General features: G+C 54.9%; 1 protein-coding gene across 1 annotated transcript; it reads right to left on the bottom strand.

Moving 5' to 3' along the window:
* Positions 1–51: 51 nt before the first annotated feature.
* On the bottom strand, positions 52–27,054 carry P2RX3 (purinergic receptor P2X 3). Its single transcript, XM_041004010.1, has 12 exons — positions 26,652–27,054; positions 18,294–18,429; positions 18,074–18,145; positions 17,818–17,881; positions 17,110–17,203; positions 16,811–16,888; positions 16,059–16,200; positions 15,185–15,321; positions 1,374–1,467; positions 1,166–1,231; positions 568–645; positions 52–206 (listed from the first exon to the last, which is right to left on the bottom strand). The coding sequence occupies exons 1-12, from the start codon at positions 26,768–26,770 to the stop codon at positions 93–95; spliced, it is 1,194 nt and encodes a 397-aa protein (XP_040859944.1). The 5' UTR covers positions 26,771–27,054; the 3' UTR covers positions 52–92.
* Positions 27,055–27,675: the final 621 nt, after the last annotated feature.

Genomic DNA, 27,675 nt, shown 5'->3' with positions numbered 1-27,675 from the left:
AGCCTTTCTTCTCTCCCATACACCTTGCCAGGAAGGGTTCTCTGTTGGAGACCTGGAGCCCTTGGGTATGTTTGGGGCTCTGGGAAGAGGCCCTAATGGCCAATGGAGAAAGCTCCAGAATCCGTGGACTGCTTCTCCTCCGTGGTCTGGTCACTAGGGTACATGGGATTGGCCGAGGCAGTGACCTTCAGTGTTGTCTCGTTCACCTGCAGGCAGAAAGGCTGGCATTGTCATGCTCCGACTGTGGGCAGGGTTTGACAGGTGCAGCAGTAAGGCCCATGGTCTGGCCATGAGGGGAGCTAGAGCAAGTCTCTAGGATTCTAAGACTCTTTCCTGGTCCCTGAGGGCAAGCAGACACTGGAGTCATCTTTTATGGTGTTTGTCTTGCTCAAGACAGAGAGGGGAATTATGCAAGTGAGGGATGCAGAGCTGGCTCTTGGCCAAACCTCTCTTGTCTGAGGTTGTTTCAGAAGACCGTGAAAGCAGAGCCACTGGGCATCCCCAGGATCCAGCACCCCTCCCAGGCCTTTCCTCCCCTACCTTTCAGGCCCTGCCACCCCAACTTACTTCCTCGAACTTCTTGGCTTTGTACTGGTCAGCCCCCTTGAGGAAGTTGAGTAGGATGATGTCACAGAGGACAGTTCCCTGTAGGAACAGCAGAGGAGGGAAGGCTCAGCGGGATTCTCTGGCATGCAAAGGGCAGGATGGCTGGAACGGGGTGGGCTCAAGAGGCCTGGACGGGATTGCTCTTGGTAGACAGGAGGCCAGGCCTGGAGTGGAGTCCTCCAGCAAGGGGTTTTACAGGTTGTCTTCACGGCCCCCTTCCCAGCTCCAGACCACTGTGACGCAAATGGGGGACATGGAGGGAGATGCAGAGGGACTGCAGGGAACGCGGCCCCTACCTTGCCCAAGTGGGTTGTGTTCTTTGTAAAGGCATCCTGGGTCTGTAGAAACCCTGGAGTTTCTTCTCTCACCTTCACGGTGAGCCTTTGTAGGAGGTAAAACTGGGCAGGTGCTTTTAGGAGGAAATGGGCTCTCAAGAGTCAAGCCTGGGCCAGGCCAGCAGAGGGAGAGGGGAGGGAATTTACACTGTAGGCTTGGCCCCTGTCTGCCCATCCATAGGCCCTTCCCTGACTGGCCTCCTGTCTGGAGGGGCTGGACTCACCACACCCACAGATGTAAAGGCTGCCACGGAGCTGATGATGGTGGGGATGATGTTGAACTTGCCAGCCTGTAGGCATAAGACCAAGGTGAGTGGGCAGAGAACAAGTTTTCAAAATTGGCCCCTGAATGAATGCTGCTCTTCAGGGCTCAAGCACTGACCTGTTGGGCCACCTGCCCAGCCCACCCACCTGCCCAGCCTGGGGACTCACATTCCCATACACCAGCACATCGAAGCGGATGCCAAAGGCCTTGAGGAGGGTGCGGTACTCGCTGCCGTTCTCCATTTTGTAGTACTTGGCGAACCTGGAGATCAGAGGAGAAGCTGGGTGCCCCTGCGATGGCCTCCTTTCTCTCCTGTCTGGATGCTAATGGTCCTTCACAGCCCTGGGGCCCTCACTGACCTTGGAGAAACACCTGCCACAGTCCTCCCTGGGTGACTTGCTCTGCAGGCAGCATCTTGGAGGCTTGTTAAAACCAAGGGAATCAGTAGCTCTGTAGGTGGGGGCCCACGGTCCTGCCTTTTGAAGACTCGGTCTAAATGGTTCTGGTGTATAATCAAAGTTGCAGCCACGTTGGATACCAGGTGTCTCCAGTGCTTGGTTGGGTTTCCCAGGGCCCAGCTCCCTGCAAATTTCCCCTCAGGCTTCTCAGCTTGCCCAGGCTCAAAGGGTGGCTCTGTCACCTATGAGCTGTGCAACCTCGGACCAGTTACTTAACTGCTCTGCAATTGTCCTTGTCTGTGAGTCATGGAGCTGTTTGTTAAAATAGAGTGAAAGCTCAGGTTTTTGGGCTCGTGTGCTGGGCAGAAATACTCGCTGATGCCTAAAGGGCCCACACTCCCTCTCCTGTCACCTTGGCCACACACCTGTGGGATCCAGTCTTTTCAGCTCCTGAAGCCAGTGCCATTTCCCCCTGTGGTTCTGCCCAGGATAGACAAAACCTTGAACATGAGTGTGGCATTGCCTTTTCAGGATACTGGAGGTTGGGTTCCTAGTGCCAACCAGCATCCTTGGAAACCTGGGAGGAGTGCGTCGGGTGCGCTGGCTCCGCAGGTGTGTGGAGTTGACATGGCTCTAAGAAGGTGCTGGCCACTCCCCTTGCTGGGCTCCTGACACCAGGCCTCTCCCAGCAGAAAGGGGCTAGAGCTGCCCCTGCACCTCACTGTGCCACTGCTGGCTTTGACCTCTCTCCCCGGGGTACTGGCATCACATACTGCACAGCAGCGAGAAGGAATGTGCAGCCCAAGCAGATCAATGATAGAGGAGTTACAGGTGTGCAAGGTGGGAACCTGCGACAGGGGAAGGGTTACCTTACAGCAGGACATGCTCTGGTTGCCATGGGGCTGTGGGGAATCTTTGGAGCCAGGTGGAGACCAGTCTAACTCCTGTCTCCAACACTTGTCAGCTGTGTGGCCTTTGATATCGCTTAGCCCTTGAGGCGTCTGTTTCCTTGTCTACATAAACAGGCATGCTCAAGGTCCCTGGCTGGTCTGGTCTGAGAGTCGGTGAGCACAGAAACTGACTCTCGCAGGCAGGTACCACTGCAGGATCCCTGCGTTAGCTTCTGGCTGCCTCTCAGCATGCACTGGCTTCCCACACTCGCCCAGCTCTGGGTCCTGGGCACCCAGTCTGTGGGGACTGCTCCTACCAGTGACAGGGGATCAGAGAGGGCAGGAGGCTGAAGAGGTCAGGATGTTTAGTATGCAGTCCCCCAACATGACCCCACCACACCAAGGCCGAGAGCCTGTTGGGCAGTCCCTGTTCTGAAGCCCTGGCTGTCTCCCAGGTTTGAGACCTGCTCCCTCTGCAGGTGACGTTAGCCCGTGGGAAGGCAGTTACCCCTCTCCCAGGACATGTCCCTCACACTGTCTCCCTCATCCTGCAGGAAGCTCAGGCCTGGAGAGCCTCATCCAGGCCAGGAAGGAGTGAGTGCAGGCACACAGGGAGCCATCTTTTCTCTCTCTGCTCTGCCTGAGCTGGGCCAGAGCCCAAGACCTTGGGGAGACACCTGCTATCCCCTTGAGAAGGAGAACCCTTGGGGGAGAAAAGGGTTCTGGGAGCAGCCTGATCCGGGATGGCGCTTCTGGTGGACTCTGTGGCTGAAAGGAGATGCAGAGGGAGCGTGAGACTCAGAGTGCCAGCGTGGCTGTGGCAAGGAGGTGAAAGGCAGTGTGAGTGGAGAACAGGCTGGAGGTCAGGAAGAGCTGGGCAAGGCCAAGGCAGCTTGCAGTTGGGCGGTGACTGAGAGAACTTCACAGAGCAAGGCGCAGAGATCGTACTCCACTTACAACTGCGTGAGGACAGGAGGCAGACACCAACAGGGGTGTTTCCAGAAAGGCAACACTGTCCAAGAACCACATCTTTAAGTAGGTCTCCAGGAGATTGGAGAAAGAAGAATCTGGAATGGTAGAAGGTTCCAGAAAATCTTCCCTATGCTTCTCAGGTTGGCCAGAGGCTAAGGAAAGCCCATCACCCCTCATTTCTACAGCACCAGAAAGAAGCATGCAAATCCAGTACTACAAGCACCCCAGTGAGCCTCACGAGGGACACATGGCTATGGACCCATTAGACAGACAGGTGGGTGGAGGGGAAGGTGCTAGCCAGGTTGCAGATCCACATGGTGTCACCACAGGCCGTGCTGCCTATCCTGAGCCGTGCTGCCCACGAGGGAGGCTAAGAAGGTAGCACTTGTGGGGGCCGTAGAGCCCCTCCAAATTCTCTGTTTCCAAAGTGGGGAGACTCTAGGTGCCAGTGGGGACCAGGCCGGGTTTGGGTTGAGTCAGAAGTTCAGCCAGAGCCAGGGTGGGGCTGGGGTCCTGTGTACTCTTCACTTCCGGCCCAAGACTTCAATCACGCAAAAAAAAGAACACTGTGACATCGACTCTGAGACAAGAAATCGGCCTCCCGCATGCTGCTCCTCCAAGCGAGGGCTGGCTAAATTTATCCTGGGGAGGAATGCGAAGGGAACAGAGAGAAAAATGCAAGCGGACTTGGTTTTCCTCCAGCACCTGCCTTCCAAGAGGCAACAAGCATGGGAAGATCATCATCTCACCACCACCCGCCCTCAGGGAGGCTTGGCAGGGACCCATTCTCTGCCTGGGAGGGAGGCAAGAGAAGCAGAACTGAGGGGGTGGGGGTCAGGTCGCTGACTGAGGAGTGACCCAGGAGCTCTGGCCACTGGTGGCACTGTGACACCTGACACCTGGGACCCAGCCCATCCACTATGGCAGAGATGGCTCCACGGTCACCCGGTGGGGCCATATTCCTGGTCCCTTGCACCTCAATGGGGCCTCATGACTAATTGTTGCCATGGAAGGTGAGTGGAAGCCAGTCTGTTATCTCACACAGGACACTTTCTTCCATTTCCCTATCCTTACCTGATGGCCAGCTGCTCAGGTGCAGGGCAAGGACCCTGAGACCAAGAGGAGACTGAGCCCAGTCCCCAAGTGGCTGCGTGGAGCTCTGCACCCTCCTGGCCCACGCAGTGCTCCAGCCCACGCAGATGAGGGCCTCTGAGATGTACTGACCCAATGTACTGCTACCAATGTCCCTGGCTTTCAGGATGAGAAGGTTGAGCCTCAGGCAGGGAATCATTTGCCAAGTACCAAAGCCCAGAGGTGGGGAGTGAGTTCAGATTAGAGAGAATGGAAAAGACTACACAGCTGTGTTCCTAGGTAGATGCATCTCAACTCCACCAATAACATCCTCTGTCTTCCTTCACCACCACACGTTGCTGGTCCTGGTGGGAGACAATGCTGGCCTGGCAAGGGCCATGGCCGGGCGGTGAACTTGCCATAACAGCAGCCAACACTTTGGTGAGAGCTTACTGCATACCTGGCATTGTGCCAAGTGCCCCATACTCAACTCATGGAACACAACCACCTCCACAAAATTAGAGGCAGTGGTTCCTCCTATCCCACAAATGCAGAAGCTGGATTGGCTAGGTTAGGCAGCTTGCTTAGCTAGGGTTGCTAAGCATTGCTGGGGTTAAGATCCAGACAGCTCAGTGGCAGAGGGCATATTCCTAGCCAGTATTCTCCTTCTAGACTGTGGCTGAGCTACACTATTCCTTGGCCTTGGTAGCTCCCAGATCTTCCCGTGCTGACCTTTCTGGCTTTGTCTTGTCTGGGAAACAGGGATGGTGAGGATGGCCAGACCACCTCCCACTGCACTGGCCTGAGACACAAGGCTCCTACTAGACTGGCTCAGAAACTTTTCCTCTCACCACACTCTCAGTTCCAGCCATTCCACACGCCTGCCTCCCTGTGCTTCCCCAACTCATTCCATGGGTGTCCATGCTCCTGCCCACGCTGCCCCTCTGCTAAAGCCCTTTCCAGCTGGCAAAATCCTGTTCACCCATTAGGACCCAGCTCACGGAGCAACTCAATCAGCAACCAACGGACACTCGGAGCGCACCTGTTTGTTGTAAGCCGGACCCTGTGTTAGGCACCACCAATACAGTGGCAAGCTCTGCTTGTCCCGGAAGCAGGAAAGCATTCATTAATCATGTAACATAAATAGCTAAGATCAGATGTAAGAGAAGGCAGGGAGAGGAGCTCTACTCTAACAGCTCCTCCTCCAAACACATTTGGCTCTCGGGGGGCTCCAGTGAGGTTTCAAGCTGTGTGACTTGACGGGTGGAGATGGAAAGGAAGACAGGCAAGGGCCCAGGCATCTTTGTGGCTGAGGAACCTCTAAACCCTGTTGTGGGAAAAGATCTCCCAGTGGAGTAGACACTGGAAGATGGACGGAAGCTCCAGTGGCTGGGGCCAGGTGGAGAATGTACAACCATGTACACGTCCTTTCCCAAGTTCTCCTTCAGCCACTTTGTTCTTGCAGCTTGAACTGGACCGCAGTGGAGATGAGCGAACACTACATACTAGGCCTGTCTTTCCCTCTGCTGGCTGGGTTTACCGGCATGGCATTGAGGCTGTGAACTGTGTGGGCTGCCCTTCCTACCCTCCCTGTGTCAGGGCCCCTACCGCAGCGACTGCTGTGCAGGATCAGACTCAACCATTTGGATCACGGCCTGTGTGGCCCGGAGCTGGCAGGCTGGGCTGGGTAAATGCTTGCTGGAAGAACAAACAGATGCCTAAGATTCTGGAACATCTCAGGGTTTAGCAATGTTGGCCTCAGGGTTTCTTCCTGCTAACTTGGGCCTTTGCAAATGCTGCTTTGGCAGGTAGAGCCGGGCTGAAGTGGTAACAACAAGCTGTGTCTCTCCTAAACAGAAACCATTTAGATCTGGCAGCTGGTGAGGTGGGAAAGGAGGTGCCACGGGGGGCAACCAGCCTCTGTGTTGGGAAAGTGAGGAAATGAGTGGGGATACAACACACGCGACAGGAGCCCTGGGCTTCAGGCTTCCGTGCCCATCGCTTCATTCAGGCCTAACAGCAGTTCAGACAGGGTAGCTGGCGGCCTCGGGACTCTGAAATAAAACAGTTGTGGACTTGACTCTTTAGCTGGTCCACTTGAATTTCCATAGATGGCCTCTCTGGGAAAGGAACTTCCCTGGCTGCATCTCAGTCTCTACATCCGTAAGACAGACAACAGCAGTGGCTACAGGGTTGCTGGGAAAGTTTTTAAACGAGCTTGCTGCATGCGGCAGGGAACCTGGCACACGGCCATCAGTGAACGGTGCCCATGGCTCTTTGCAGGGAACACAGTCCCAGTTCTACAAGGTGGGAGAAAGACCCAGCCATGCTTGGGTTGCTCAGACTTGCAAGGGGACACAGGAGAGAGGTGAACTTGGCTGTTGGTATCCAAAGCTGCTTCATAGCCCTGTTGCTTCAGGCAAGGAGAACTGGCTAAGCTGCTGCCTGTGGAAACACCACTGCTTGGCTGTGACCACCATAGGGCCTGAAGAAACATTAGAAAGGGACTGAACCCAGACTCCTGCCAGTGCTAATCCGGGAAAGGGGAGGACAGGAGGGCAGGGGCACAGGCAGGGCAGGGGCTGGCAGAGGCTGGAAGCTCCTCTGGAGTGCCCAGCTGGAAGGGCCACCTTTGCCTAGAAGGTGAGTAGAGGCTGACTGCCCTGGCCTACCCCAGGCTCCAGGCTGTGGCCTTGAGAGCTTTGCCACCGCCTTGGGTAGGCCACCTTGCTTTCTAGGCCAGCAGCGCAGCCTGTGGCCATGTCATTCTGTGACTGCTGCTTCTGTCAGGGCCTGCAGACTCGGACCAAACCCCCACCCCTCCCGCAGTGGGATGGCTTCTTACTCTACCCCTTGGCTTGCCTAGCTGTCCAGCTCAGGTCTCATGGACCTTTGGCCAGTCACGGAACCTTCACCGAGACTCCTAAGGTGTTCTGTGAGCTCCCCACTCCACAGGTCTGAATGTAACATTACATAATGTGCATTATGCCCTCGTGTCATTAGCTGCGAGCTCGAAGGAATGAGTGAGGACGAACGAACGTCAATTACCGCCATAAATCACTTGTCACACGTGCCTGTGCAGGCACGCTTGAAACTCATCCCAATGTGATAGGTCTATAAATAACAGTCTAACAGTATGCGTGCATCAGTAGCACCGGCTTGCAACGCCCTTCCCCTCTCACACCCACGTGAGGCGATGCAGCCTCCCAGCACCGGGAGGGCTCTGAAGGACGATCACCTTTAGCCAAACGCAGTCTAGAGAAGATGAAACCGAGGCCCTCGGAGGGGAGGGGACTTTCCGAAATTCATATCCAGGATTTGCAATAAGGCCTGAACCAGAACTTGACCACAGCCTGAACTCTTTGCTATGTCTCGATTACTCCTAACTTTGCCTCAGTATGATAGATATATATATATATACATATATATGTGCATATTGTATGATGCATCAGTCATACAGTGATCTGCATTCAGGTTTATCATTTCCATTCGCTTAAAAAAAAAGAAGAACTCTTGATCGTAGGAACTGGTGTCTCATTCATCTGGCTCTGTTTAGGCCAAGAAGCCCAGAACATACCACAACCATGAGTTGGAGGGGACCCTTCGCATTCTCCCAACACGATCCATAAAGGGTTTCCTGGCACCTAAGTTCCCCGTAGGGCACCAGGAAGCTCAGTGCCAGAGGAGCACCCCAGTGGCTAGCCGGGCTTCCTCCCCATGCTGAGCCGTTGAGATCTGCAGCAGCAGGCAGCCAGCAGGCGCCTGCTGAATGGAGCAGGGCTTTCACCAGCACGCACCAGAATCCCTGGGAGGCTCTCAGACATCTGTTTGGAGGGCTGGAAATTCCTTCCTAAAGCAGGGACACCTTACGGTGGCAGTGACAGGAAAAACAGCAACAAACTCACGGGATCCCCGGGTTTGACTTGCAAGAGACAACTTGGACCCGGAATCTGGGTTTCGAAGTGAGGGAGGTGGCGTTCTTAGCAGAGCTCTGCCTGGTGGGAAACGATTTTGCCAGCTGAAACACATTTTTTACAGTTGATTTTATGCTGATGGGAAACTATCTCCAGGCAGATCCATTACATGGTGGTGGAGGGGACATCTCCGGAGAAGAGCCCGGACCATGTCCGTTTACTTGAGTTCTAGGGAGTTTGTGGAGGTCAAAGGGAGACATCTAAAGTATGGTCACTTGCTGGTCTGTCTTTGAACACACTCCTATGCGTTGGCTTGTGACCATTGGGGCAGGGCAAGCCCAAAGCCATACTTGAGAGCCAGCTTACTAGCTGTCTGCTCCTGGGGGTGGTATTAGCCTTAACATACTGGTCCCCACCAGGATGCTTGTGGTCGCAAGCTGGGGATCTGCAGCCAGGTTGCCAGGGTTGAATCTAGCACTATGAGGTGTTGTGGGCTTGAGCAGGTGAACGAGACCCCAAGGTCCAGCTTTCCAGCTTTTCTGAGTCAGAGACATCATCCGGATGGGGCACCTGCCAAGTCCCTGGCGCCCCGGGGAAAGCGCTCAGTGGCTGCTTGCTAGCATTTCCCACTGCTCATAATTGGGTGTGAGCACAGGACAGACGGGAAATGTTACTCAGGGCTTCAGCCAGAAGCTCTTGAATTGTCACGCCTCCTGCTGGCACCTAAAGGTGAGCAAAACGGAAGCCAGGAGAAGTAGAGCAAATGTGTTTCGCAAGAGAGGGCGTGTGTGTCTTCTGTGGAAACTATGGAAATGGCAGCTTTTTAACACATATTCTAGAGCTTTGGGAAGAACAGTCCAGATTGCAGGGAGAGCGCACACAGCCAGGGGCGCACCTCCACTCTGTTGATTGGCCTCGGCTTTTGCTGATTCGCACGCGCCAGCGCGGTGGCAGAGGAGCAGGAGCTGGTGCCCAATCTCTGGAGCTGCGGCAGCGGCTACGATACCTTCCCAATGGGGAATGAGTGCTCCAAGCACCTCGCACACACGGGGAGCATCTAGCCGCTGAACAAGCGGGGTTCCCCCCCCCCCCCCGCGCGTCCGGCCCATACAACAAGAGAGAAGATCCCCAAACTGCATTGCCTTTTAGTAGCAAAGCTGTGCTTAGGGGAAGCAGGGAATCGGGCACCGCTAACGCCCCACCTGACCTCCCTCACGTTACAGCAGCAGTCCCTACCAAACGGTGACTTTTCTACTCCTTACTCCCCGAGCTGTGTGAGGATGGAAGATTGCCATAGAAGCAACAGAGACCAGGCTCTCAGGCCCTGAGCCCTGATGTGCCACCTAACTAGATGGGCAACCTTGGGCATATCTCAGAATCTTCCTAAGGCTACGGCGGGCAGCTGAGAGTCCCACCCAAAGCAGGTGTGAAAAGGCCGTACAAAAGGGACTCTTGAAAGTCTACAAAGGGAATTTCATGCTGCATAAATTTGAATGCAGAGAACCAGGGCTAGAAGGAAACTCACCCAGTGGCCCAGGATGTTAACTTCCTGCCAAGGGAGGGGCACTGGAGCTGTGTGTGTGTGGTTTTCACGTGTCATGATGCCACATGTACACCAACACTGCTGGCATTTATTTCTCCCATTGTAGTTGTATCTTATTTGCAGAAATAAAGCATCCTGGGGACCAGCCTTGCGATGTAGCAAGTTAAGCTGCCGCTTGCAACAGTAGCTACTATGGAAGCTACTCTGCTTCCAATCCAGTTTCTTGCTAATCTGCCAGGGAAGAAGCAGACATCCAAGCACTAGGGCCAAGCCACAAGCATGGGCGACTAGGCCAGAGTTCTTAGGCCCTGGCCTGGTCTGGACCTAGCTGTTGCCATCATTTGAGGCAGTGAATGGCAGATGGAAGATCTCTGTTACTCTGCCTTTCAAATGTATACTTTTCTTTTTAAAGAAAGAAATGTAGCATCTTTTAAGAAATAAAATTGCCAGCGGTTGGTATTGCGGTATAGCAGATAAAGTTGCCACCTGCAATAAAAGCACCCCATATGGGTATCAGTTGTAGTCCTAACTTCATATCCAGCTCCCTGCTAATGCACCTTGGAAAACAGTGCAAGATAGCCCAAATGCTTAGACCCTGCCACGCACATGAGTGACCTGGCCTGGCCTGGCCTAGCCCTGGCCGTTGGGGGAGTGAACACACAGAAAATTGTGTGTTTGTGTGTGATTGTGTGTGTGTGCCTGCCTCTCTGCCTGTCTCTCCCTCTTTAACTCTGCCTTTTAAATAAATCAATCTTAAAACTGTCTGAAAAATTGCTTGTGTCTATGAGTGCACACATTTTTCTTGAGCAATAATCAGTGATTTCAGTAGGAACAGAAAGTTAGTAGGGGTGGGGCCTTCGCAAAGCTGTAGTTAGGACTCCCCCACCCCCGGGCTCTCTGCAGTGCCTCTGTCAGGCCCTCCTCCCTTCACAGCCTTGTGGGTCCCCAGGCCCCAGAAACCCCTTCTTCCCCTTGCCCTTTCTCACACTTTGGTTGGAACTGATAGCCTGTTCCTGGCCCCAGGCTCTGCACACTCCTATGTGGTTTCCCTGCACCCTGCCCACACCTTTGAAATAGTCCCTTCATTAAACTCCCCTCAGATTACCCAATTTGAATGTGCCATCTGTTTCCTGCTGGGACCCTGACAGATACAGTATTATTAATCTGTCATTGCACCATCAATGCCTGCACATTCACACATGCACACACACACACACACTCACACATTCACCCACTGCAAACACACCCACTCTCTCATAGAGTCCCATGTGCGCACACACATTCAGATCCAACACTGCCTTGGGAGATGCTGGGCTCAGGTCAGAGTCCTGTGGAATCCAGGGCTCTGCAGGAACCCTTGGTCTAAGCTGCAGGCTCTGCCGCTTACCACTGGGGTGCCTTTCCCCTGCCCACTGCTATTGAACTGGTAACTGGCGCTGGATCCTCATTCGGAAGCACTGTGCTTCATCTGCTGCAAGTTCAGATGACCCCACCCCGATTGTTCCAAGTGCATAAGGGGTCACATCAAAACGCTGTCTGAAGGGCTAGTGTTACAGTGTAGCAGGTACAGCCGATCCTGGCACCCTACATCCCATATGGACACCGGGGTTCAAGTCCCAGCTGTCCCCTTCTCTTCCAGCTCCCTGCTATTGTGCCTGGGAAAGCAGAGGAAGACGGCCCAAGTAGTTGGGCCCCTGCACCCATGTGGGAGAGCCGGAAGAAGCTCCTGGCTCCTAGCTTCAGGCTGGCCCAGGTTCTAGCCATTGACACCATCTGGGGAATGAACCAGCAGATGGAAGATCTTTCTGTGTGTGTGTAACTCTGCCTTTCAAATAATCTTAAAAACAAAAATCCATTTTGAAAGCACTGCCCAGAATTGTGAGCCAGGGAATGTAGATCCAGGAATAAAATCAAAATCTTTTCCTCAAAGAGCTGAACGCATGAGATCACAGCCATGAAGATGCATTTACATGGAAAGGACGCAGTGCACTGGGCAGGAGTTGAAGGGAGACAGATTTTGGCTCGTTATTAGGTCACCTTTCTAGTAGCTGCAGCTGTCCAATGACGGACAGCTCACCTTGTGAAGCGAGCCCTTAGCTGTGTCCCAGAGAGTCTCATTAGGATGTGGGATCAAATGACCTCAACGGATGCCCTCACATGCATTCATGACCTTCGGCAGCTTCTTCCTCCTCACCTCCAACATGACCCCTCTGTCTAGGTGTGTCCCAGGGCCCCTCAGCAAGCCGGGAACGCACAGATTTCCTGGCTCTGTGAGCAGAGAGCCTCACACAGAGTTGGGGAGGGGGTGGCGGCGTTTGGAAAGGAGCCGCACAAGTAATTAGCGATGGAAATGCAAATCTCTCGCTGCCTCTGGGATGTCTTCGTTTGCAGATTAAAACAAGGCTGGCTGAATCTTGGATGAATAATTCCATTCCCTCCAGAATCAGCTACAGACTGTAGGACACTGAAATATCGGCTCCGCTTTGCAGGGGGAGGCCAAGGGGCAGGGTGCGAGTGGTGCCCCCAGCAGATGCCAGCCCTGCAGCCTCCTTGCCACTCAGCCTCCTGGCCCTTCTGTGGGGATGAAAATGCCACCTGAGAGGCATGCTTCCCTGGGCACTGACCCGTACAAGGTAGTGTCCCGGGTCTGGTTGGAGAGATCATTCCAGAACATGTCTGCATCTAGAGCTCCCATACGGACTCGCTCTGGGGTTCTGGGGATGGCACTGAACCCAGGAGTTTCCATTTTCTAATCTGCAAAGTGTGTGTGTGTGTATGTGTGTGTTTCCCAGTCCTATGCGTGCAGCATGCTTGGCATGCAGGGTAACTGGAATCCTTCCTACCAACGAGCCTGTGAGGTTCTAGGGAGCGGCTAGAATTCTAGAGAATTCTAGAATTTTCTAGAATTTCTGCATTCTGGAAGGCATACGTGGCTTAGCAAGCCTCTCGATCTTACCCAAGGATTCAGAAAGTGAGCCTAGGGGCCTCTCACCTTAGTCTAAGGTGTCAATGGAGGCAGTGTGAGGGCTGTGGGTGGATGAGGCAGAGGGGTCCCCAGAGCTCAGGCAGAACCCTTTTGCTTGCTATGGCTGTCAGGTATTTTCCATGTCAGCTACTGGAAACTGCTTTAAGCTCGAGGATCAAAAGCAGCAGCAGCAGGACCCCTTCCCACTCTGGCCCGGAGGGTTTGGTGAGGGTCAGTTACACAGGGTCCTGGAGAGGGTGCAGGTGGGGATGGAGAACTCACTTCTCAAAGGCCCCTGGGGACTGAGCTGGCAAGGCCCTTGGAATCCTGTGCTGTATCCCCGAGTACAATCTAAGCTTGACCAGGCCTCTCCCTGCTTCATGATATATGCCTTTGCAGGGGGCAGGAGGGTGGCTCCCTGTACAATGCATTGGAGATAAAGAACTCAGGACCAATCCTCCTTTAGTTAAAAGATGCTCTAAAATGTACAACTACAGCAGCCAGGGTCTTCATAATAGTTAGCATTCTTCAATCAGCTTTCCTGCCAAATGAGTTATTTGGAAGGTTGGAGAATTCCCCATGGCCAGAGGGAAGAGATGAAGATGAAAACTTGCACTTTAGATAACGAGGATTTTATTAATTTGTTACTATTTTAAGCTTCCATACAAAAATCTTTTGTATTGATTTCAGGGTGATGTACTGACTAGATAAATATGCCAAATTGTACCAGTGAGCCAAACAGTATTTTTAACCTACTTTAAAATATGTGTTGTTTCCTACGGTTTTTTAAAGTTTGGAGTTGATTATGAAAGCATTTTCAATTTTTTTTTTAAATTCTTCTTTCCAGAGAAAATACATTTTTTAAAGTATTAACTACGAAGCTTAATGGGGGAGGGTGATTATTTTCTAAGTTACAAATTAAGTTTAGAAAGCAGGAAATGTTTTTCCTATGTATGCCATTGTATTGGGAACTACTATCACAACAAAGGAGATGTGAATAAAATCCTCTGCATACATAATTGAAACATATTCCTATGTGTAATTTTTTTTTCCCTGATCACTGCCTATTTAGTCTAATTAGCCTCGTCGGTGCATAACACTGTGTACTTCCTCAGGCCCCCACCACAAACTTTGGGATCTTCACAAAGGAATGGGAAAAGCAAGCGCTGGCTAAGACCCCATCTACCCATTCAGCCCAGCCCTGCATGTCATGGGCATCTGGGATACATAAGCTCTACCTCTCTCTCTCTCCCTGTCCCTCCACCTTTCCAATGAAGAAAAGTGGAGGTTTTTTTCGAAGGAAGATGGCAGCGGCCCTACCACCGTGTCAGAGCTGGAGAACTCAGGCTGCGGGGGGGCCAAACCCCAGCTAGAACATCCACTGGTTCCAAGGACCTTGCCATCTTGCCATCTTCTCATTTGCTTGCTTCAACACGGAAAAATCCGTGGCCCTCTCAAGGCCACGGGGAAGATGAGTGAGATTGACAGAGGGGTTTGGGTTCTTGTTTGGAAAGCCATGGCAACGACTATCGCGGTTACTGGGGACTCTGCCGCTGTTTCCCTCATACAGAAATATGAAAATCTCACTTTGTGCGACGCCAGCGATTGACTGCACTTTGGGTGGTGGGAGATCTTAGAATATTCAGGTGCAGGGCAGGGACCAGGGTGGGGGGCTGTCTGGAAGTCACCTAAGCATATTACAGCAGCAGGACAAGAGCTGAGAATGGGCGAGGGCTCATGTTCCCAGTCGGACTGCCCACCGGGAGCGGGAATCCTCCGTATGGTCCCTTCTAATTTTAGAAAGCCCTTCCTGGGGCCAGCTCTGTGGTGCAATGGGTTAAGCCACTGCTTGCAATGCTAGTATCCCACATCCTTGTTGATTCAAGTCCCGGCCGTGTTACTTCAGATCCAGCTCCCTGCTAATGTGTCTGAGAAAGTAGTAAAAGATGGTCCAAGTGCTTGAACCCCTGTATTTATGTGGGAGACTCAGATGACGTTCCGGGCTGCTGGCTTCAGCTTGCCCCAACCCTGACTACTGTAGCCAATGTAGCCATGAACCAGTGCATGGAAAATTCTCTTTCTCCTCTCTCCCTCTCTGACTCTGCCTCAAAGAAATCCCTTCCTGTTTCTGAGCTGAAACCTGGCTGGATAAGGCAGGTGTGGGGTGGTCTTTCTACCCCTGTCTGCTTTAGTTCCCCCTCGCCACAGCCCAGGCCTGGGCTTACCTGAAGTTGTAGCCTGGGGAGACGCTGCTCTTCTCAGAAACGCCATCCAGCCGGGTGAAGGAGTATTTGGGGATGCACTGGTCCCAGGCCTTGTCCAAGTCACACACCCAACCGATCTTGATGCCCAAAACTCCGCCCTGAAGAGAGGGCCGATGTGAGCTCTTCCGCGGCCCTCTGACCCCACCTTGATACGGTCAGGGGTGGGGGTCGGGAGTGCTGTGAGCAGAGCAGCACCTCCTCAAAGACCCCAAAGTCTTGTATTCAAGCCACTTTGGGGGCTGGGCCTGATGATGGCAGGCACTTGCTCACCGCCTGGTGACACGTGCCCCCCCCATCCTCCCGTGTGGTATGCCCCAGCCTGAAGGCTCTCCCAAGGCTGGCCGCACGCCCTGAGCGACGGGCTCCTGCTCTTTGTACTGCTCTCGGGCATTTTGTTACAGCAGCAGAAGGCTGACTGAGCCGGCCTGCTGTGGTCAGGGCGAGACGTCCTGGGCCTCCAAACCCTGTTTATGGAATCCTCGGCTGCAGTGCAGGAGAAACTGGCCACAGATCTGCTTTCCTGTTGTGGGGCCCCTTCCTGAGAGCTTAGGTCCTTCCTGGAAGGGCAGTGTGAAGGTGGGAATGGGAAACTGAGGTTCCATGGGGGGGTGGGGAGGGGATCTATAGGGATTGGAGATCAGCCCAGCCAGACCACTCAGGGCAAGGGGAGAGAGACTGATCCAAGCCAGTCGCGGGCCTGGGATGCTTCCACCAGGCGGCGCTGTCTCGAGGTGGGTCCTTCTTCCTGGTGTCCCAGCTGCCTTTCCAAGGGGTGTCTAAAGCCTGCGACTGAGTTTCCGGGCTCAGGGTCACCGAGGAAAGGTTAGATCCTTACCGTGTTGGCCAGTTTGGCAAAATCCTGCCCCGCAAACTTGACCACATCCCCGACCCTCAGGATGGGGCAAAAGGGAGCCTTCTCTGGGTGGAAGCGGCAGGTCTTCATGTCCTTGGCTGTCAGGTTGGGAAGCAGGTTCCCCCTAGCAGGAGAGAAGCAGGCCCTTGCGTGGGTGAGGAGATGGGTGAGCGCCCCACCACCACCACTGCCATACACTCACTCTGCTCCTGCTGGGGCGGCCCAGGCAGTGGGGTCTGAGCCCTGAGCCGGGAGCCTACCCCCTCTTCTGCCATTCCCTGCCTGCTTCTTCCTCTGTCCCTGCCCGCCCCGTGCCCACCACAGCTGCCAGGCAAGGGTCCCTGCCCTCCAGGAGGGTTCTGGCCAGCATGCTTTGCACCTGGTCAGCGCCCATGGAACAGCTGTTGAGTGAACTGGGGACGTGGGGACACGGAAGGAGACCAGCTGCAGTGTGTTCAGAGCCAGGTGTAAGCCTGGTCCCCATCCCCTCCCCAGGACCCGTCTGGGTTCCCAGCCCTTAGGGGGAGGGGAGAAATTGGTTCCAAAGTCCTCCTGATGGTCAAGGACATCTGGGAGGTTGGGAGTTCAAGTCCCCAGGGAGAGAGGAAGCTGAAGAGAAGGTGGGAGGGGGCATTTCCTCGTGTGTGTGTGTGTGTGTGTGTGTGTGTGTGTGTGTGTGTGTGTGTTGGGGGGCCTTTCGACTTCCTGGCTTCAGGCAGGAAGAGTGGACTCACTTCTCAAAGTTGAAGAGAGGGAAGCGGATGCTGTTCTTGATGAAAATGGTGAAGTTCTCCGCTTCCATCATGATGGGCCTGTGCAGAGGGGGAACAGGAGGCCTTAGCTTCTCCAGGAAGAAGAGCAGAGAACAAACAAGCCTTCTCCCAGGGACACCTCTTACGACTGCGGGCCACTGGGAAAGGCTGGACAGCCCTGAGTGTCGGAGGGAGAAGAGGACGAGCGAGAGGCCGGGTCCTCAAGCCAGGAGTGGCTGCTGGGCGGTGCAGGGGCCTGCTGAGCTCCAGCGGGGCCTCACCTCTCCACCGTGTCCACCTCGGTGGGGCACCAGCCCTGGATCTCACAGGTCCGGAGCTCCGCACTGTAGTTCACGCAGCGGCCAGTGAGGATGCCTGCGAGGGTGGAGCCAAGGCTGGGTGACCACTCCCTTTCCCCTCTCCTCCCCCACCCCCTCAGCGGACAGGTGCAGGGAAAGGCAGGCAGGTGGTCCCTCCCTCTCTCCCTCCTGTCCCTCTCCCTCCCCCCATCAGAGCCCTGGATCCAGCCAAGGGGGAGGGGACCAGCCCCCCCCAATCAGCCACCCACCTAAGGACCTGCCCGTTTTCCCTGCTTTTCTGCCTTTGCCCCCCACGCCCAAGCCTGCTGCAGCCTTCCTCCTGCTCAGAAATGAAGCTCCCTTGTGCTGCCAGAGCCCATCCAAACATCACCGCTTCACAGAAGCCTTTGGGGGCCACCCAGCCAGGACCAATCTCACTCCTCTCAGGCTCCCACAGTCGATTCCTCAGCTCCTTGACTGCAGCTGCCACTTCATGGCACCTATCCATCATGGCACCTGTCGCTTCGTGGCACCCATCCATCAGAGCACCCAACACACTGCCCAGACTGGGAGCTCCTCTGAGGTCAGGGGCCATGCTACCACAGGGGCTCCCATGGGGCAGAATGATATGGGACGGGTAAAGTCCTGCTCCCTTCTCCTAGGATGGGCTCCGGGATCCCAGGGACTCACCCCCACCCGGGAAGCGCTCCGGCCCGCATTGGCTGTCAGACACACAGCGGTATTTCTCCTCGTTCTGTGGACAGACGGGGCTGCAGGTGGGTGAAGGGCCCCTCTGAGCCCCTGGATGCCCGCCACCACCCCAGCCATGGCATCAGGAGGGCGGTGGTCCCTGGTGACAGTCGGAAAGCCCTCTCCCTGCCACTGCCCACCCCCCCCACCCCTCCTCTGCCTCCTTGCCAGGCTCCCTCTGGGCTGCCTGCCTCACCTCCGGGCAGAATCCTTGCATCTGGTTTTCTGTAACAATCATCTTGGTGATGATGACAAAGACAGAGGTGCCCTGGGGCGAGGAGAAAGGGAGGGGGGTTAGAAACTCAACAGCCTCAGCATTCAAGGTGGGGATGGTTCCCCTCCCCCCTCCACAGACAGGTCCAGGCTCCTCCAACACCCCCCTGCTTCCACATGGCTGCCCTGGGGTGGAGTGCTACCTGGGGAGGGGTCACGTAGTCCGACACGTCCATGACTCTGTTGGCATAGCGTCCAAAGCCCTTCACCTTGGTCACCACCGAGGACTCGATGGCAGTGTCCCGCACCTGGTATGCCTTCTCATGGAGGAAAACCCAACTGCGGCAAGACAGGAGGGATGGGGAGGGAGGAAGGAAGAGGGGTGGTCAGGACAGGGGTTCTGCCTCCGTTAGGACAATGGGGCAGGGGGTCCGGCAGTGAGGAGGCCCATGCTGGAGGGCAGGAAGCCTTAATAGGCTCACAGCAGCATTTCCCATGACTTTCTGGAATCTTTTAACTCTAATATCAAAGATAATCTGTTTATGTGCTATATGCTTATTTAGGGATTATGCATAAAATTAGTGAGTGGGTTTTACTTTTTTTTTTGGATTCCTTACAAATCCGCTTTCACTCCCTTGGGGCTGTATTGTCCCTATTGGGAATGCAGGGCTCAGTGGTTCTGCCGAGAGAGGAGGCCACCAGCAGAGGCAGAGGACCCTTGGGCCTCTCTCTGATGCTGGGCATTCCAGCTTCATCCATGGCTGTGTCCCAAGGGCCAAAATCAATGAAAGTCCTTGGGGCTGGGGTGCAGAGGAAGGTGTCTATCTGTCCAAGGGTCAGGTGAGAAGAATGGAGGAGGAAGAGAGGGGCAATAACTGTGGGTACCTGGCAGGTACCTGGAATTGGGTAGAAGTGGGCAGTGGCGGGAGTGGAGCCGCCCCAATCTTATTCCTTGGATTGTGCTGCCCCCCAGTGGTCATTTACCTGTACTGGCATCTCTATATATCTTTAAGCCATTCCCTGTGTACAAAAAACCAGGGAGAACCCCTTGGCTTCTCTCACCCCACCTGCCTCCTCCAGCTCTCCTAGATGGTCCCAAAGTGAGGCGGGCCTGCACACAGTCACTGCTGATAACTCCTTCCCTGAGTTTCTTCCAGAAGCTTGCCTTTCCATTCGGAACCACTCAGAGCAAAGTCCTCAAAGCTGAAGCCTCCATCAGGGCCTCCATGGGCACTTACCTCCCAGCCTGCGGCACACTGAGAAGCATATACTCTAACTGTCCACCCCCCCCACCACTGCAGTGAGAAGACCCCACCCAACAGGCCTGCAAAATGCTCCACACTGCCCTTTCCCCCTCAAGACACAGCACCCAATGCAAATAGACAAAGCCAAAGTACATCTGGTAAACCTTGTTGAAGTACAGGGCCATAGCAGCCAGCCTTGAGAAGGCGTGGTAGTGACATCTCGCGGACTGGAAGAGCACCCCTGAGGAAATGCTGGGGTCATTTTCTACATCTAGCCAGGGTGGTACAAGGCTGGAAAGCCACCTCGGAGCAGCAGATCATAGCAGGACTGCAGAGCGTGCAGCCCAGGAGGGCAAAGGCGTGGGAGTCCTTGGCAGGGTGGCTACAGAGGCCGGACCAGGGCTGCGTGAGGCATTCCAAAGGGGGGAGGGCAAGGGTCTCAAGTCCAGGACCTAGTGTCTTCCTTCCCCTTTTTTTCTTTATTTCAAGATTTATGCATGTATGTAAAAGGCAAAGTCAGCAAGAGAGAAAGAACGTCTTCCATCTGCTGATTCAGTCTGAATGGCCACAGCAGTCCGACCTGGGCTGAGCCCAATTCCAGAGGCCAGGGACTTCATCCCGATCTCCCAAGTGGGTGCAGGAGCCCAAGTACTTGGCCCATCTGCTCCTGCTTTCCCAAGTGCTTTAGCAAGGAGCTGTGAGTGGAGCAGCTGGGACATGAACCAATGTCCGTGTGGGATACCATTATACCCATTACATCACAATGCTGGCCCCAGTTGACTTTTGTAATGACCCCCCAACTTCACTCCCCTGCCTCGAGTTGGTCATTCATGGGCAGCTCTGGGAGATGGTGGGAACTGTTTAAAACATATTGAGATTGGGGCTAGCATGGTAGCTCAACAAGCTAATCCTCTCTCTGCAGCTCCAGCATCCCATATGGGCACCAGTTCTAGCTGCTCTACCTCCCATCCAGCTCCCTGCTTATTTGCCTGGGAAAGCAGTAGAGGGTAGCCATAGGCCTTTGGACCCTGCACCCATGTGGGAGACAAAAGAAGCTGCTGGCTCCTGGCTTACGGATCAGCTCAGCTCTGGCTGTTGCGGACATTTGAGAGTGGACTAGTAGATCAAACATCTCTGTCTCTCCTGTCTGTATACCGGCCTTTCCAATACAAATAAAGAAGTCTTTAAAAAATACATATTATTGGGGCCTGGTGAGGTAGCTTAGTGGCTAAAGTCTTCACCTTGCACATGCCGGGATCCCATATGGGCACTGGTTCTAATCCTGGTGGCCCTGCTTCCCATCCAGCTCTTTGCTTGTGGCCTGGGAAAGCAGTCGAGGATGGCCCAAAGCCTTGGGACCCTGCACTCATGTGGGAGATGTGGAAGAAGCTCCTGGCTCCTGGCTTCAGGTTGGCACAACTCCGGCTGCTGCGGCCACTTGAGGAGTGAAGCGACAGACAGAAGATCTTCCTCTGTCTTTCCTTCTCTCTGTATATCTGACTTTGCAACAACAACAACAAAAAACTTTAAAGAAATACAAATTATAGAGAGAAGGAGGGATGCATATACTCACTTCCAAATGCCCACCATGGCCGGGTCAAATCAATAACTCAGGCCGAGCCACCTAGCGGGTGGCAGGCACCCAACTACTCGAGCCATCAGTACTGCCTTTCGGTACTGCCTTCAGGGTCTGATGGAGAACTGGAAGCTGGGATGGAGGCACAGCCAGGTCTCTGTGAGATCGAGTCTGGGCACCTCCGTTGGCATGCCAACGATGGTGCCACATGCCTACCCTGCAGGGAGGCACCTGAGGCTCCCCTTCCTGGTGCTGCCTGCTCACTAGAGCTGGAGCCATCCCCAGAGCCTCGGTGGATCTGACACGGAATGGGCACATGGCTCTGTGTTCATCTAAGGAGACGCTTTCCTGGTGTGGAAGTCAGGTCGGCTGACCTTGGGGTTCTCAGCCACTGGAAGATGCAAAGGGGAGCAGCCCCCAGGACACATGGAAGTCAAGGTGGGCACTGCAGTCAAGTTTACTACCAAGTGGCTCCAGCTCAGCTCTCAGTGCAAGGGTCCGTGGTTATCCCCCTCCCATGTGGCTTATTTTGCTTATTTTTTTAAAAAAAGATTTATTTAGGTCCTGGCGCAATAGTGTAGTGGTTAAAGTTTTCTCCTTGCGTTCACCGGGATCCCATATGGGCGCCGGTTCTAATCCCAGCAGCTCCACTTCCCATTCATCTCCCTGCTTGTGGCCTGGGAAAGCAGTCGAGGATGGCCCAAAGCCTTGGGACCCTGCACCCGTGTGGGAGACCCGGAAAAGCTCCTGGCTCCTGGCTTCGGATTGGCTCAGCTCCAGCTATTGCGGTCATTTGGGGAGTGACTCATCAGACCGAAGATCTTCCTCTCTGTCGCTCCTCCTCTCTGTATATCCATTTTTAGGATAAAAATAAAAAAGATTTATTTATTACGATTTTTATTGCAAAGTCAGATATACAGAGAGAAGGAGAGACAGAGAGGAAGATCTTCTGATGATTCACTCCCCAAGTGAGTGCAATGGCCAGAGCTGAGCCAACCTGAAGCCAGGAGTCACTTCCAGGTCTCCCACACGGGTGCAGGGTCCCAAGGCTTTGGGCCATCCTTGACTGCTTTCCCAGGTCACAAGCAGGGAGCTGGATGGGAAGCAGGGCCGCTAGGACACAAACCAGTGCACATATGGGATCCTGGCTTGTGTAAGACGAGGACTTTAGCTGCTAGGTTACCATGCCGGGTCCATGCTTGCTTTTAAAATGTTCATGGACAAGTAATCCTTGTATGCATTCATTGGATGCAAGGTGAATGTGTCAAAATATAGATACGCTGTCCCATGGTTATCAGGTGCTATTGCCTCGTGTCACTTTTTGGTGGTGTCTGTCACTTCTTGCACGCATCGGGGGAAGGGTGGACTGATGGACGCACGGGAGGACCTGGCAAATGGTTCCAGGCCTGTTACCTGGTCTGTGGCTGCTGCCTTATTTACAGCGGCAGCCCTTCTGATGGATGCACCATTAGGAGTTACTCACTTGCTTGTAAAATGCCTTTATGAGTGCCGCACGTCTGTGGGGATGGGCGGGGCTCTGCCCTCTCTCTCCCTAGCACATATTTCCTTTATTGGGGAGGGGTGGGGTTGCATCAAAATCTCGCATGGTCATCTCACCCATGTAGTTCTCCAAACGGGCACGACCGGCTCGTGGCCCCAGGCTCTGTGCAGTAAAGGCCATGACTCTCCCCAACCCCAAACACACACACACACCCTGCACAGGCTCTCTCTGCTCCCAGGGGAGACGGCTGTTGTTACTGCTATTGCACACTCACCTGAGCGGAGCCACAGTCTAAACACGCCCTTCTGGAGTCTCGGAGTGCCTAGCCACGGAACGAACACGCTGCCCAGTGTCCATCGGAGGGATGGGTTTTCTGAGGCCTCTGCTCTCCTCCTTCAAGTCCAGCAGCATTTGCAGATCTTAGCAGGCCACTATCCCCATATCACCCACAGGGCCTGCTCGGCCGATCCTCCCCTGAGACAACTTAATCACGTGCAAGTCCCCCAAAAAGGAAGCAGGGGCAGATGGGCTGTGCTAACGCCCCCAAGACCCAAGGTGCGTCCGAAACCTGCTGTTGTGCGCTGAGCTTCTCGCAGCCACCCCACCGTGGCCTCCCTCTCCTCTGTCAAGACCTTCTTGGGCCCAGTGGCAAGGAGAGGCCATATTCATTGGAATTCTGAGCTAAGTAACAAGTGGAAGGCGGAGTGCCCCCCCCCCAGGGGCTGAGGACGTCAGCAGGGCAGCTGGAAGGAAGGGGAGGCCTCACTTCCAGCACACAGAGGCTGACGCTGTCTCCCGGGGCCTGGCCTGGGGAGATGGGGCAGGGCTCAGCCTCCAGTTCTTGGCATTGACTCTGCTGCTCTGATTTTTTTTTTCTTGCATTCCTGGTTTATTATTTATGGAGCGGAAGTCGGGTGGCAGCTCCTTGGCAGGTGCGATGGAAAGCAAGGAGGCCAGAGTGGTGTCCCAACACCTTCCCGTCCGTGTCCCAGGGTGTCAGGAAGGAGGCCGGGGAGTGGGTATGAGGAATGTGTGCTGTGTGCGCCTAGGGAGAAAAGGGTCTTCCCGGGGAAGAGGTGTGACCTGGGCAGAGTGCATTGTGGGAGAGGGGGTCTGTGGAATCCACGGATGACTGAGTCACTGCCTCCGGCAAGGCGACCAACACCTATTACCTCCTCTCCCCTCACTGCCTGCGAGGATGGACTCCTAAACTCATCTCCAAGTCCAAGGACTAAGACCTAGAGGAGGACAGGACCTTGTCCAAGGCCCTGATACTACTTGGCATCAGAGATGGGCTCCCAAGCAGGTGTTCTCCGTTCACTGCTCTCCTGGCTGAGCTAAGCGGGGCGTGACACCTCTCTCTTTAAATCAGGACCATGCCTCCATTTAACCGTCTTATGCATTGAACTTACACATTAGCTCTATAAAGAGGCTGAATACTGGGAGGGGGTGTTGGCTTCTGTGCAGAAGGGGAGTCTACAGACTGGGCCTGGGAGAGGGGGAGGAAGAAGGCAGGGAGAGCAGTCCTGTGACTGATGTAAAGCTTCGTCAGTCATATTCCTGAGGAATGGGGTAGCAAAGGGCTGGGAAATGCCCTGCCTGTTAGGAGGCAGCTTCCTTAGGAAGATCCCCAAACCAACCTCAGGTCCAACGCTGGCCAAGACCTGCAGGGTCTCCTTCTGCTTCCTCCTCAGGTCTCCCCACAGGGTGCAGGATGGAGGGTGACGTTAGGAAGCCCTGCCCCCACCTCCACGGTCAGCCCTGGCCTGTCTGCACCAGGGCCAGTAAAGGACACAGCGCAGGTGTAGCGTCAAGCGCAGACAGACACGCAGCCAGGACTGCAGGCGGCGTGAGCGTGTGGAGGTTAGATGCCAAGCTGCTGTGATACGCACAGGAGTGGTGGACTCGCCTCCCGCAGGCTCTAGGCGCTAAAAGTCTTTCCACGGTCAGTCAAGTCCAAGCTGCTGGCATCTCTCTCCAGATGCCTGCAACACCCTTGAACAGACCTTCCTGTACCCGTCCCACTGTCTCCAGTGCCTCAGCGCAGCCGCCAAGGGTGATCTTGCCAACTCAGATCTCTCATCAGGTCTGTCCCACCTGTCCCACTCCATCTCTCTCTCTCTCTCTCTCTCTCTCTCCTCTCTCTCTCTCACACACACAGAGTTAAATGCTTCTGGGGGCAAGCTCCCTGAGAAGGCTTGCAGAATGGCCACTGTGCTCCCACCCACCTGACACCACCTTCGCCTCTTCTCCCTTCATTCCAGCCACATGCCCCCTCCACTTTGCCAGGCTCTTGCCCCAGGCATGAAGGGGCTCAGGGCCTCGAGTCATCCTTTCTTCCCCCTAGGTTGCTTGCCCCCATCTTGCAGATCATGGCTTGCTACCTCACATTAGCAAGAACCCTTCCCTTCACTCCTGCGCATGTCGTAGCAGTGGCTCTCCTAGCTCTGGGTGCCTCAGCATCACGGTTACAACCTGATGTGTGTGTGGAGGTCCTGGAATGAATGTCCATCTCTTGCCTCACACTCAGAGCCCCACAAGGACGCAGAGCCCTGTCTCCTTTATGCCCAGCACTCTATGCTTCGTACACAATGCCTTGCATGGAGGGATGCTGGCTACGTCTCTGCTGAACGGGTGATGATGGGTTCACGGAGTCGCAGGAGCTGGGCTCACATGCACAGAGACGGGTGGGTTCAGGCCCGGGGCTATAACTGGAAGGCAGTGCCCTGTGGGGGAGCTGTCAGGCTGGCAGATGGATGGTGGTTAGAAATCAAGACGCCAATGAGCATCGCGTGCTTGCTTGCAGCCCCACGCACTGGAGAAACATGAGCAGGGGCAGCTGAGCGGGGCCCGTCCAGGAGCCGGGGCTGGCGGCGTCTGTATCCCCCATCACCCTCGCCTGCAGCCTGTGCAGCCAGTCGGGCCCAGAGGTGCTGAGACAGCTTTTTTGCATTCACCTGGCCCAGCGCTCATCTTATGGCTATAAGCAGCTCCAGCCTCGAGCACATGAGCCTGGGACGCTCAAGAACCGACTTCTAGCCGTTCTCCGAATGACCACGGGCAAACCTCACAGCTCACAAACCTTCAGTGTCAGAAGGGAATTCCAGGCCGTTAACCCTACTCCCTGCCTTAACGCTTCTGCACTATGCCCATTCGGGATACACAGCCTTGCTACGATATCCTCAAACCGGAGTCCATTAGCTTTGGCTAAGAATGTGCAGGGGAAAACAAAATTGCTTAAAAGCATCGCCTCTTCCTACTTTTTGCACGACTCGAAACTGGCAGGCAGGCAGGCAGGCTCCAGCATGCACACCCTCAGCGTCTCCATCGCTCGTCTGGTTTCATTCAGGCCAGGCAGTCTGTGGCTGGCTGGCTCTCACAGACTCACTGTCAGGAGGAGACTAAACATCCACATGCCAGAAAAACCTTGGAGGTTCCTGGTGCCCACCAGTGCGTGGAAAGGACCATAAGAAACAGCGGCTGTCCTTTTCCGGCCTCCCCGCCAGGTCTACCGACAGCCCTTTGTGTGCACAGAGGTGTGAGCCTCCAAGAGGCGGGGCCGGGAGGGGCTGCCTGCGCCTGGGAGACTGCAAGCAGAGGCTCTGGCCAAGTTACCAGTTACCCTGCGATGCCAGGTCAGGCAGGGGCAGGGGGCCCACAGGATGCAGCCTGCTGGGGGTGGGGGTGGCGGTTTCTCTGGCAGTGACCCCCCCATCCCTTTTGGGAGCGCTCCCTCTCTGCTCCGCAGACCTTTCCCCTTGACGGCTCTCTCCTCGTGCTGTCTGCAGCAGCAGCTGCCCTCCGTGTCCTACCCTCCAAGGACAAGGGCTTCTCTGCTGGCCAGTCCTCTGCCCATCTGCCCTCCACCGGGACCCAGAGCTGGTTCTCCCTCCCTCTCACCATCTACCCCTTCAAGCCAACAACCCTCACCTTGCTCCCCCTGCATTTTTTTGAGACTCTCCCCACCCAACCCCAACCTCCTCCCTAGAGTTGACTGAAAGGATTGGGAGAGATCTGCCATTCTCAGGTTGGCAGGTGGTGAGGGAGAGAGCGGGGTCATTTGGGAATGCTCCCAGAGGAGGGCAGGGCCAGGTCCAGGACCCGACTCCTTGGAACTGGTGTCCCGGCCTTCCTCTAGGGGCCAGGTCCAATCTTTGGGATGTGGTTGCGCAGCACCCAGGGTTTCCCCCTAAGAGGAGAAGTCCACAAAGCTGGGTGCAGGGGAGGACCACAGACTCACCCCACAAAATAGGAAATGATGAGAAGCTGCACAGCGCGGTTGATGATGCCGATGGTCCAGCTCTTCACCACCACCGACTTGGTGGTCTCGTAGGTGAAGAAGTCCGAGACGCAGTTCATGCTGTGAGGGTGTTCAGGGGTGCTGGCTCAGGGCAGAGGGGGGAGAGCTACAGCACAGGAACCCAGGCTCCGAGGGGCAGTGCGGAGATGCTCCAAGGACTAGGCACCTGCTCCTGCAAGCCAGGCAACCCCAGTCCAGTGTCCAGATTCTCTGCTCTTGATACTCTGGCTGTCAAGAGTCCAGGGCCAGGGCGGGGGACCCCCTTTTATGTGTCTCCACCCCACTCCCCTGTGATGTCACAGCAGGGGTGGGGTCTCCCAGCCCGGGCTGATTGCCTGGGAGGCAGCTGCCTAAGGGCCCTTGGGGACTCATGTTTTATCTGCACTCTGTCTCCCGCTCTCTTAAGTTGCATCCTCATCCCAGCTCACCAGCTGCTTCGGGCTGGTCCCTAAAGCCCTTTGCAAGTGCCCCTCCCCCACGGACACCCCCTTGCACGCGCGAGTTCCTGCCTGGTTCCACCCAATCCTGCAGCCTACCCTTCCCATTCTAAGCTGCCTGAAGAGCCCCTGCCAGGGGAAAGGGTAGTGAGGGGGGGAGGGGAAGTCTTGAATATTTTCCTCCATCTCCTGGGAAGGAATAAATAGCAAAGAGTCATATATTTTTAAATCCAGTTGGTTCTTGCTGAAGCTCTACCTGTGGCATAGCAGTTACTGTATTTTTTCTTTTTTGATTTCAGGTCGCTTGTGGGATTATGTTTCCCTTAGAAGGCCGGGGTTTTCCTCTTGTTCACTCCCATCCTAGGAGTGCGCTGTGTTCATTACAGGACCCCGCTACCATGAATTTCTCGTGTTGTGTTGTTGAATAGTGCTGGCGTGGCCACTACCACGACACGTGGACAGCGGTGCTGGAAGGCTCTTATCCCAGGGCTGAGTTATCTGCCTGGTGCAATGATGTCAGCGGAGTC

This window comes from Ochotona curzoniae, unplaced genomic scaffold (genome assembly GCF_017591425.1).
Source record: "Ochotona curzoniae isolate NIBS_2020 unplaced genomic scaffold, NIBS_Ocur_1.0 scaffold_3171, whole genome shotgun sequence".
NCBI lineage: Eukaryota > Metazoa > Chordata > Mammalia > Lagomorpha > Ochotonidae > Ochotona > Ochotona curzoniae.
Note: the sequence above shows the minus strand (reverse complement) of the source record. Positions and strands in the feature narration are given on the sequence as shown.

What these genes read in the sequence shown, in the direction of transcription:
- P2RX3 (XM_041004010.1), bottom strand. Translation starts at nt 26,770, where the DNA reads ATGAACTGCGTCTCGGACTTCTTCACCTACGAGACCACCAAGTCGGTG. An exon ending in ATCATTTCCTATTTTGTGGG is followed by an intron (nt 18,430 to 26,651) that starts GTGAGTCTGTGG and finishes GTCTTGCCGCAG; the next exon opens with TTGGGTTTTCCTCCATGAGA. An exon ending in GGAGCGCTTCCCGGGTGGGG is followed by an intron (nt 17,204 to 17,817) that starts GTGAGTCCCTGG and finishes CCACCCTCGCAG; the next exon opens with GCATCCTCACTGGCCGCTGC.